This window comes from Myzus persicae, unplaced genomic scaffold (genome assembly GCF_001856785.1).
Source record: "Myzus persicae strain clone G006 unplaced genomic scaffold, MPER_G0061.0, whole genome shotgun sequence".
NCBI classification, from domain to species: domain Eukaryota; kingdom Metazoa; phylum Arthropoda; class Insecta; order Hemiptera; family Aphididae; genus Myzus; species Myzus persicae.
The window spans coordinates 1-13012 of record NW_019101230.1 but is presented as its reverse complement, the minus strand read 5'-3'; the positions used below and the strand labels follow the sequence as shown (position 1 = coordinate 13012).

At 35.5% G+C, this 13012-nt stretch overlaps 1 protein-coding gene across 1 annotated transcript; it reads right to left on the bottom strand.

Moving 5' to 3' along the window:
* Positions 1-808: 808 nt before the first annotated feature.
* LOC111028278 (protein slit-like) lies at positions 809-4585 on the bottom strand. The gene is made up of 6 exons (XM_022306863.1): positions 4494-4585; positions 3898-3969; positions 3565-3800; positions 2100-2262; positions 1536-1607; positions 809-900 (listed from the first exon to the last, which is right to left on the bottom strand). The coding sequence occupies exons 3-6, from the start codon at positions 3611-3613 to the stop codon at positions 825-827; spliced, it is 360 nt and encodes a 119-aa protein (XP_022162555.1). The 5' UTR covers positions 3614-3800; positions 3898-3969; positions 4494-4585; the 3' UTR covers positions 809-824.
* Positions 4586-13012: the final 8427 nt, after the last annotated feature.

The window sequence follows — 13012 nt, the reverse complement described above, 5'->3', positions numbered from 1 at the left end:
ATATATTATTCTATATTTATATTCAAATTGCAAACGTTATTATATTGTCAATATATAGATACTGCAACACTCGCCTACAACAGGTGGATTATCCGTTTATACATTTGACGGTTTTCGGAATATAATTATTAGAATTTTCGTCGCGAATAGTGGAAAACGTTTACACGGGGCAGCAGTGGTGCGGAAAACAAAATTATTATGACGTTTTTAGCCATTTATGCGAGTGCTAGATGTGATAAACGTTTACATTTTTTTCGTTAACCAACGAGTAAATAAATAAGTCTGCAGATAAAAGCCTAAGGCAAACTTACACGCCGCCTGTTATTGTCATTGATAATGGCTTTTAGCGAATTTACGACCGCCTAAACAAGAGCGCACCGACCCTTTGGCGTACATAAAAAAGCTCGTGGCACATTTGGAAACCATTCAAAATGTTTTTTTTTTTTTTTTTTGAAATCCCCATTTGCACCGGGAAAAATAACTTTAGGCGTGTATCGATATACAGAACAAAAAAGGTAATAAAACGGACTGCGTATTTTTTTTTTTCAGAAAAATTGCGGATGATTTTTTTCGCAACCAACAATTACGCTGGCGATAGGTCGAAAGCAAAACCAGTTATAGACCCACGTATGATATATATGTACATGATGCCTTATGCACGCTATAATACTCCCATCGCGAATGACTAGTGTGTAACTGAAAAAAACCTTTAACATCACTAAAAGACATTTTCTTGGGAGCCAAATCGTAAAATTATTTTACGATCTACGCGAGGAGAAAAAAGTGTTTCAAACAGTTAATCATATGCATAACAGTGTGTATACTTACAGAGATGTTAACGACTTCAGACCCTGGAAGGCGTCCACCGATATTTTTGTTATCTGGTTTTTGCTGAGGTCACTGTAAATACATATTAATGTGTTATTAATAAGTAAAGTAAATAGTTACCTATCTGTTTAATTGAAATGAAAAAAAAAATAAAAAACGATTCTTCCGTTAATGTATTATACATATGGATAACGTTAATATTATGGTCACGTTGCAAAGTTTATTTTTATATGATTGGCCCACAAAGAACGGCGAAGAGACGCACAATTTAGAGAACATTACGTTTAGTCAAATGCGAAGCACGCAGTCATGTCAAGACCAATTACACTTGTTGCGATGAATAAATTATAGGTACAGTGCGAATCGATATTATATTTACGGGCGGAAAAAATATAATTTATACATATTTCGTCAACGACTAAATTTCAATTCGTATTAACCGGTTGTTCACCGACATTCGTGAGCAAATAGAAATGCTAAAATATATGCGTCGGTTGTAGATTATTATTATTATTATTATTATTATTTTACATTTGATTGAAAACGATTTTATTATTGTAGTTCACACGTAAGTACACGGCAAAACTACCATCGTCATTCGATTTTGTTGTGTGTTTTTACAATTATGGTACACGCGTATATGATATAGAATTTTTTTTAATTATGTTGTGTTAAACAATTATAACTGTAGTTGTATTTGTACTTACATTCTTCGCAGACGTTTGTATTTAACGAACGCTTTGGGGAGGATTTCGGTGATTTGATTTTGTTCCAGTCTCCTGCGAAAAGTGATAAACCGAGGTAAATATAAAAACAATTTATATCATCATTTCACCGCATACACATAACATTGGTATAAATGGTATAATAATATGATGTATGATGGTCGACGAGCGCGGGGTAAAGTGGAACAGACAAGTCAGTTGTTTGGAAATTTATCGGTTATTACCTATACACCGTCTCTCAGAAACAAAATATTATGTCCTAAGTTATTCGGTTTTCGTATACTTTTTCTTATATTCATTCATCTGTAAAGAATGAAAAGGTCATAGTTGAGTACTTAACTGCAGGGAAATGAGACGTTTTATTCGTTTCCTGAAAAGTGAGCATTTTGACTTATTCCATTTTACCCGTACACCATCTAAATAATTTAATATAATATTATGTAGGTATGACGAATTTTTTGATAAAAAACGCTGATTTGGCTAATGGGTGGGTGTAACAGTTGGCGGGGTGGGTTACGGAGGATATAATATAATAGTCATGCTTACAGTTCTACGATGTCCTCCGGCAATTTGGTTGGCACCTTGGTCAACGACTTCTCCCTGCAATTCACGATGCCCCCCTCTTCACACGAACACGGATGCGGGCACGAGGACTTTTGGTCTTCGATGCCAGGACCACATTCCACCGTTTCCCCGTCGAAATCGCCGTCTGCGAGGAGTTAAAATACAATCGTAAATTACGCTGTATTAGCCAAAGTGTCACAATAGCCTTATAAGTCTAATGAGACCCTGTAGACTATAGATACCTACTATTATTATATAATTATTGTTGGCCACAGTACATTATACCTTTATATATATATATATTAGGTATAGCTATATACACGTAATCAACCGAATGCGTATAATGATATGTACAAGCGTTTGATTGCATTACTCTATATGGCGCGGAGCATAATAAAACTATATTATAATCATTACTCGTGGTCCTAATGTGCAGTTGTATAGATCTAATGAATACGATAAATTGTTTGTTAAATTTTCTGATTCAAAAATATACATTTAAAATATCAGGTTTTTATGTGAATAATGATTTAACAATAACTAACAATTTAACATTGACGAAAAAAAATTATCGAATTTGCACATTTAATTGTGATTTAATTTCAAATTTAAATGTACCTACCGTAATAAAAAGGTAAATGGTACGAATAAATTCAATGTATCGTGTTTAAAAGCTATTTTTTTGTCCATTCAAACAATTGTAGAAAATGTTTGCACTTTATTATAATTATGAATTATGAATGTAAATATATTAAAAATTATAATATAGTTTATGTTCAAATATATTAATTTTCATTTTGTTTGAAAATTGTAGCCATAAAAATAATTGTCAAGTACCTAATTGACTTTCATATACACATAGGAAAATAATTGTTTTTGTAGTAATTTTCAACGTACTTTTTAATTAAAAATATTTATATTTTCACTGATGAAAATAATTTACTTAAAATTTAGACGTTATTCACACCACCTTCTCACTGGATGTGGGAGATAAAATATCCGGTTTTAAAATATCGACGGCGGAAATTACATCAAATATTTAATATCCAGTGAATAAATGTCTTATAAGTTATAACTGCAGGAAAATTATTTAAAATATTTATTTTGTATTCTTTAGTCGGAATTAAACAATATTATAAATATATTATGCAGATTTAAAGGTAAACAAAGCCAAAAAGTACCATCGATTTCATAGGCTGAAACCGACTATCGACTCATAACATAATCATATTATACAATATGCTGCACGCATACCTATCATAATTAATTGTGACTTTAAAGTTTTATTTTTGCGTATCTGATAAATCGTAAAAAAATCGCTAAGATTGTATTATAACCTTGCCATTATTAAAAATGTGTTGGTCATGTTTCATTATATTATCATTATTATTATTATTATTATGACATAAAATACTATTAATTATTGTCGTGCGCATTGTATAATTACCGCACTGCATGTGGTGTTTGTGCATATCGGCCAGTGGCAGACCAGCCATGTTCGACGGCCCGTGGCAGTGGGTCGACGATCCGAGTCTAGGAATCCTAGGTAACCATTGTTGGTACAACCATTCGAGCTTTCAGTCGCACTGGAACTTGTTGTCGGACAGCCGGATGTTTCGCAGGCGGTAAAGGTCGGAAAACAGCCCCGACGGCAGCGTGGTCAGGTTGTTGTTGTTGAGAGTTCTGTGGAAATTAACAAACACACACACACACACACATGTATAAGTATAATTGGCGTTGTTTTCGTTTTTAATTCCGCCCTGAACGTTTTAATGCTTACAGTATTTCCAGGTCTTTGAGTCCTTTGATGGCGTGTTCGTCAATGCACAGGAGACGGTTGTTGTCCATTAGCCTGTGAACGAACGAATGGGCGATATTATGTATTATGAACTTTTTTTTTTTCTCCGTTTCTTTCACAATTAATCGTCAACCGTGAAAAATAATACCATTATTCGCGACGTTATTGAAACCGAACAGTGCGAACGAGACAGAGGACGAGGAAGTGCAGGCGGGTAGGAAATATAACGAAGAATAATGTATCGGAAAGTTTTGTCCCTCCGTCGCGACGAAGACGACGGGGAGGGATAGCCAGGCGGTGGGACATTTGAATTTTCTTTTTATTCTTTGCAGACATTTTCATTGTGGTCGATTAAAAAATATGAATGAAATACTCTGCGCTCCGACGAACGAAAGCGATTTCACAATGCAAAAGAATGAAGTCGACGACGGAAAGTTTTTTTAAAAGGGGGAAAAAATTAACTCATAAATTGAAATTAAGCCCCCGCGTTTAGTCAATAAGTTTCAATATTATGTACCTGTTGGGGATCGTTGGAAAATTTTTATTTTTATTTCTGTTTGTTTTGTTTAAATACTTACAAAGTTCTTAAGGCTTGAGCACCCTTCAACATGCTCTTCCCGACGAACAGCAACCGATTATGGCTCAGATCACTGTAAACATAAAAACACCGTCATAAGTATACGCAACATAATACATACGGCTTATTGTGTACGAGTCATATCGAAGTATTAAAATATAAACGCTGATAAAGGAGGGCGAAGGACGTTGGAGTCTCGCTTTTTCATAAAATGCGGCGTGCAATGGGAATGATATACATATTATATAGACACTTGCTCATAATATGCACGTTGGTGTGCTAAAATAGCGTTTGATTATTATTTTCATTTTTGTTTTATTCATTAAAGTCTCAACATTTACCAGAAAAAAAATTACACCGTGGCAACAGTCGAATTTACATTGGTAGTCGCTTGTTGTAGCGCCTAATGGATTTTGATGTTTATTTCAAATAGAATAAATAAGAGTGGTGTAAAAATTGACTATCATGTTTTTTTTATTTTTATTCACTGTGAATTGTATTTTTACTTCTGTCTCGGGTTCGAGAGGGAAAAAAGGGAAAAGTCTCCATTTTCCCGTTAAATTGATTAGGTTTTTCGTTCGTTCCATTAGTTGTCGCCGAAGGGCATCTCCGGGGACTGTTCCTGCTCTGCTCCGCTCCCGAGGTTTACCGGTAATTAACTTTACATCACTAAAGTCTCAGGATTTTCGAAGAGCTGGGGATATATATATATATATTTATGTATTTTTTTTTTCGTTTTACAGGAGTAATAAAACGAACATTATTCAAACCTGGATGAAAGCGGTTCCGGAGGGTGTAAAATTATGAAAAATGAAAACCCATAATGTAACCGCACAATGAGAGTGGTATACAACACGACGTAACAATACATACAAATAAATTTGTTTTATTAATTAAATTTAATATTTATGGTTTATGTTACCGCAATTGTTCCGAATGTCTTTACATCAAAACCGTTATGCAAGACTGAAATATAACTAAATAATTGAATTCCAACAACATTCGTGAATTTGATTTATTCCGGTTGAAATATTAATAATACCCTATCCCCTCGCCCCCCCACAAACAGCGATATACTTTAAATGAAAATCCGCACTTCAGCGAGTGCGCCTATACAATAATAATAATAATAATAATATGAACCGTCATTAAAACGGTGTCGACTGTGACGATAAATACTGAAACGTACACGTCAACGGTTCTTATATGAAAAAACGTCACACATCCATATTAAACATTATACAGCATACAGTCGGGAAAATCAGATCTTGGAATATATTGCAGCCGTGTCTAGTGCACAGATGTCTGTTGAATCTCTTCAACACATTTTACGGTTGACGCGTTAATGTTGTATATATTATTATATACTTTTGAGTTTTCGTGAAAACTAAAAACCAACCTCGTCGATACGTCGGCAAAATTCAATACCGTAAAATGTACCACGAAACGGCAAGATTGTTTCAAACCGTAAATCTAACACACACACACACACACACACACACACACACACACACATATATATATATATATATATATGCACACGTCTCGGTGCGGTTGTGGTGCAGCTGTTGGAAGTACATTACAATATTGTATACCTGTACGACACACTGCAGTGCTTTTGAGGACCGAAACTTTCGAGTGTCAAAAACAGAGCGAAAATAAAAGAGATATTTTAAAAATCGTATACGATTAGGACGAAACGTACCTATATGCGCATGTATACAATATTATATAAAACGTAAAAAGGAGCTGCGCGAAACCGGAAATTTTAATTGCTTCGTAGCGAACGGGCGCTCGTCGACTTTGTATTCTCCGGCGGTGCTGGATTATTAATTACATTTCAACTAAGGTACACCCACCCACGCACGCCACACAAAACGCACTGCGGAAATGCCACGGAGGCGGATATTATTATGACTATATAGTATGAAATAAAAAATAAATATAATTTCAAAAATCTTCGACGCGAAACGCCTTATACCGATGTATGTGATATATTATGTATATATATATATATATTATATAAGTACGTCGACGACGTACTGACCATCCGCGGATCGTCTTCAGATCGCGAGGCAACACATTGTTGCACGATGCCTAGGTTAGGTACCTATGTGTACAGAGTGATTCACTAACCACGCCAACCCCCATTTTTCCCGTTAATAATGAATTTATACGATTTCTGTTTTTTTTTTTTGGAATCCTCAGCTATAGGTTTACTCGGAGACCTTATTTTTAAATCCTTAAATTTTTTCCTCACTACTTAAGGAGAGCCCTGCAGTGGCGAAACAAACTTCTGTTTTTCGAATGAGATTCTCTCTTTTTTTTTACTGTAAGTTATTTAGTTGATAATTTTTTTGAAAATGTGGATCTGGGTATTTATTTCATAGTTTAAGTTTTAACAAAGGACGATAGTCATTAAAAATGGTTTTATAAAAATATAAAATAGATGTAATCTTGGATCTAGTAATTATTATACTTGGACCACTATTACACATTATTATGTTGATAGACTATAATATTTGTCGTTACAATTTTCAAATCATCGTAGTCCCCATACGTCCAAACTCATTAACACGGATCTATAGCTATTTTTAATTAGCACCTAAAGTTTAAATAGTCAAATACTACTACTTTGAATAATTTTGATTCTGATGCATCAAAACTTTCAGAAAAATTATTCACTAAACAATTTGCAGTGAGGGTTCTCGTTTGAAATATAGAAGCTATACAAGCTGATATGGATACACAATCCATATAAAATTCCTCATAATTTGTACGAAAAATCTCTAGTATTTGAAAATATATTGATCTTTAAGTTTATTTAAAAATTTCAAAAATAAATCGAAAAAAAAGATCACTATCGTGGTCGGCGAATCACCCTATATGCGTAGAAGGACAACTCCCTGACCCACTCGGATCGTCTTTAGATTGCGAGACAAGTATAAGAAAATACATTGGTACACCATATTATTACCTTCCTATCTACACAGTAAGACACGCACAGTCATAATAATATTATATTCAACTCCGTCTTTACACGTTTTTTATATCATATTAAAAAAAAAAAAAATGTGAAAATAAATCATCTCAGTCGTTGATCCTCTCGGGACGCCAATACAGCGATCCCGTGCAGCACATTCATACACTCACACACACACACACACATATATACACGAAATATACTATTATAATATAGAGATGTAATCTATATGATAATATACACGGGATTTCCGGTGGTAATATCGGCGTTAGAATATTATTATGAAACTTTCAGACGGCCTTCGTCGCCCGCCCGCCCCGGTTGCGCGTTTGTAATCTCCATTTCGCGACAACCCTCCTCGGGAGAGGAGCACGCCGCGCAGGGACCCTATACATATTCTTTTGTAGTCGTCGTCTGCGTCGTATGAGTCGTCGTCGTCGTCGTCGTGGTGGTGGTGGTGGTCGTCGTCGTCGTAGTCGTCGCAGCAACGATGACTGATCGAACTAGGTGATTCATGCACCTTCGCGTTATTATTAATCGAAGAATATTGTATATACGAGGGAGAGAGAAAGAGTGCGACGCACTAACGGGGATGGATGCGCGATGAGAGAGAGTGAGCCGACCGCCGCCGTCGGTGACAGCTTTGCGGGCAATAATAATCATTTTCGGCGGGGGAAAAAAAAAAGGGGACGTCGGCCAACAATCGAGTCGTAGTTATACCGTTTTCTTTTCGTCGTACCCAAAGGGGCGAAAAACGATGCGTATATATACTTTATTATGAAGAAATGACGATATTAATTTATGTGTGTGTGTGTGTGTGTGTGTGTGTGTGTGTGTGTGTGCGAGCGCGCGTGAGTGGCGTGTGTGCGGTCACACATGCGATTATGGGAAAACTTTTATTATTATTATTATTATTATTACTATTATTATTATATTATAACGCGGTGAATCATTCGACACTGCCGGGATAACGGTCAATTCTAGGCGCAATCAATTTTATGTTTTATCATTTAACATGTATATGTCTGTGTATTATTTTTATTTTATCCTTTTACGAGACGTTATGATATAATTATACCTATAGTTGATGTCTAATACAAAATGTGTTATGTTAGAACGTAGTTGCAGGTACTCTGAGCCGGGATAATTCCCTATAAGGCTACGTACAGCAAGAATCGCCAATCATTGTGGTTGCTTGTATATTATGTAAGGATACATAAAGCCAAATAAAAAGGTATTCGCATATTATTATATCGACAAAGTGTTAAATTTTTATCAAAATATTCGCAAACATTTACGGTGTCCACCTCTCTGCCCCCGGCGGAGGATTAATGTACACAATGAATATAGATTGCATTTGCTGTAATATAGATATACTGTTAAAAGTTGATATTTATGGCTTTTTAAATTATTATTTATTTCGTTAAATATCACTTTCATAACGTTCGAAACAGAACAACATTAACTGTTTCAAATAATTAATAGTGTACAGTACACATATATTATTACATAACGTTATACCTAAATATGATATTTACATAACTTATATATTTTTCATTTTAAATCGGCACTTCATAACAATAATGAAAATACAAAATTAAACGGTATCGCTAATATTAAAATATTACACTTCGTAACAACGGATACATAATATTATGCATATACATAGCCTATGCGTTCAATGTATGCGACACAAAAAAACAATTTTGTATAGGTACACACAAATATTCTAGTTTTAGGGTATAGGTACACGCGTAACTGCAGAAATCTGTTGGGAATACAATACGCGGGCAGCGGTAGACTGGGACAATATTTGAGGCCGGGAAATTTTTTAGACAGGCTAAAAAAATCAACCAAAAAGTTGGTTTTTTATAACCAGTCAAGCCATGAACATCGCTAATATCAGGCCAGGCCACCGGGAAATCCTCTGTCGTCCCAACGTTTTCTTCAAGAGGAACACATTTTCGGGGCATAATGACGCGTTGAAATTCAAGTAATGTGACTTATTGGATTTTGTGAAATCTGATGGAAAGAGAGCCACACGTGCCGTTATTCTCACCAATTTTTTCGTTCCCAATAGCAGTACCACAATTTCACCTAATAAAACCACCCTTATCTCACGGTCAAGGTTTAGTAATTTGTATAAGTTATGATACGTATAATTTTATACAGTCTTATTATGCATACATTTTAGTATTTTATATACACACACACACAACATAGAACAATTCAAACGACGTAATTCAATATCGTCTTTAAACACGCGATCTTAAACTAAAATCATATCTACAAAATAAACTGTCCACATGTACCAAATAATAATACCATGATACATGGATATTAGGTGGTTTATTTTTATACTTGTTCACGCATACATTGGAATCGGAATCGAACTATTTTGCTCATGTTATTACTTATGCAAAAAATATATGTTCACTGTGAGTGCTTCGGGTATACAATATGCAGTCGTCGTACATCGTATACCATTTAAAATTTACAACAATTGTAATATCGCATGAAGATTGCGATGACTACGACCGAGAGTGTGTGAACCCCACAAGTTATACTTGAAACACCCCTAAAAAAAATCCTGACTACTCGCCCGCTGCAGTGTATCCAAAACCGGACGGCAGGCGACTATATCGTTTACACAACGTTTGCAGAATGGCGGGTTGAGTGTACTAGTTGTAGTACGTACGCAGGCGTTGTCCGTAAATCAAACGGAACGTCATGATGATTTATACGTATATTACAATAATATATAACGTTACATATATTATTATAATATCGCATACAGCTGGACTGTAAATACAGTGTTACTGCACTACGATTTTAATCGGATGTGACGTGCCCCGCGCGAGGTGTTTAATACGAATTACTAAACTACGCACTGTTATTGCATATTATTACAATATAGCCGCTGCTGCACGCCGAAAACGATAGGTGTACCGGGTGATCCATTTGACGAACAACGCACTCATCTTTTCAAAAACTATTGAGGTTTTGAAAATGTTTTTTTTTATCGTTATCGTTTTTTTTTCAATTTTTAACTTTATTTCATGCATTTTTAATTCGTTATTCTAAAGCAGAATTTATGTTTCCCGAAGTGATGATCAAATTTTGAACGAGCTGCTTATGAGTTATAACTATGTATAAGTAATTTGAGTTTTGACGAGGAGTGGGATGGTGCCATGGTGGCACTACCAGAGGTACGCCGCAAAATGTTGGTCCACTATACTCTGCTCATACAAACTTCAAATACTTTATTATAACTAACCGGTAACCAGCTAGGTATAAATGTCCAAAATTCGATTTCATATATCGAAATCCTCCAAATAATATTCCGCTCCAGAATGAGAAATTAAAAACGTATGCTGTATTTAAAACTGTGGAATACTCAAAACTATTATAACGATGAAAAATAGAGAAACGATATTTATTTCCGAAAACGTTGGTTTTTAACGATTTAAAATCATACGTAAAGAAATATTTTCAAAAGCGTCGGTGTGTTTTCTGTAATAACAATTGTCGCGCGTTAAAAATGATCACCCGGTATGGGGATAATTATTATCAATTGGACACGCCAAAACGCTGTATCGCTATATACCTACACACGTACGTATACGAGCGGATCAAATGATATTTTAATGGTTTCGGTAAATGGTTTTTATTAATGTCGGAGGAGGTGGTCGCGCGGCGCACTAGTTATTAATTACCCAGTTATTAGTCTAATACTACACCGTAGAATAAAATAATAATAATAATATGTATCACCAGCTCTACTATATAGTAGACCACCACCGACTCAACAACTCATCGCACACCGCCACGTGTGGCCATCGCCGTTTGTTTCAGACGCACTGCTAGACGTGTAGATGTTATCGTATTAATAGAATTATGGCGGGCATAACCTACACGCTTATATATTATGTGGTGCGCAGGTAGGCACGACGAATTTTCCTCCCGACGCAGGTACGCAAAACCCTTTCAAGGGAAATGGAAAATCCGTTCCAAGCCCAAATCCCGGAAGTCCGAGAATTTAAACGCGCAAGTATATGTGTGTGTAATCGCCCACGAGGGTAAATCCTCTTAACAACCCCCGCACCGGCGCGCCGTCGTGTTTTTAGAAAAACAGTTTGGGTATTTTTGTAATACATATTTTATGCAAAGGTGTCTTGAATAAAATTACGCGGCTGCAACGGCGCATTTGAATTCGTTTTCTACGAGTGCAGTGGACGGCGCTTCGTGCACACTCTGCACAGGTTTATATATGGGCAGCTGTGGTGTGTGCACTCTCGGGTTTATCATATATTTATGAGGGCCTTTATACTCGGCAGTGATTCCTTTGATTTTCGCCGATTTTTCGGAACGCACCGGCATCGACGTTCTCATTTTGTTTCGCGCAAAGTTCGACGTGTATGACGACTTATCACGGTGGAGCTTACGTCCGTACGATGTTTTTCGTTGATAGTTATGTTATAAAAACATTTGCCGATTGGAAAATATAAAATACAGCACGCAGTAAACGACATCGAGTACGGACTCATAACCGATTTTTACTCGTTCAAATCACTACCAAAAAAATAATATATTTACGGCCCGAGCCTATTTTATTTTGTGTCTATTTTCGTTTGAAATATATTTAAAGTTGAGGATCCGCTTTTGAACATCATGTTGAATTTTTAGGCTTTTGAAAATGTACGTACACAAACGTATAGTGTAGGAGATTACAGCACTTTTGAGCTCCGATCCCCTCAAAGAAATAATTTTCCTTAATTATTAGTTCGAAAATGAAATGAAACATGTTACTTTATACTCCACATATAGCTTACACGATATCACAAGTCGACATAGGCCTATCGTTACAATTTATTCGAATCAGTGGCGGTAACAAACTAAATAATTTCTTCTACTGAAGGAACTTTCCTAACACCACAGTTTATAGGTATATACTGTATCTTATAATATAATGTACCGGTATTATTACAGTAGTGTATGAATATTATTGGTGCACGGATGCATCCTATGTAATATTATATTTTTATTATTCGTCTACAAAACTGATAAAAAGCGTCTGAATAAAAAATGGTTCGAAACTGTGCTGCACGGGTTGGCATATACATATAATATTATAACATGTAATATTATATACAATATATACGATATACCTATACACATTCGTTTCAATATACTTAGCGTCGTAACAAATATACATAATATAATATAATGTACAAGATATAATACGATTCGAAATAAACGCGCTGCGTTGTTCTCTCCATAGGTTGTTTACCTAAGACACACACACACACACACAAGCTCGCGTGATGTATAAAAAACTGAAAAATTCGTCAGAACGGCTTACGCAACTGGTATATATATATATATATATATATATATATATATGTATACATAAATAATAAAATACAATATGTACGATTGTGTGAGTGAATCTCGTGTGTTGCGCGGTCTTGAGCCGAAGTAAAAAGGGGAAAATACATTTCCTCCACCTGCGTTTACCCTTAGGCTCAGACTCACCA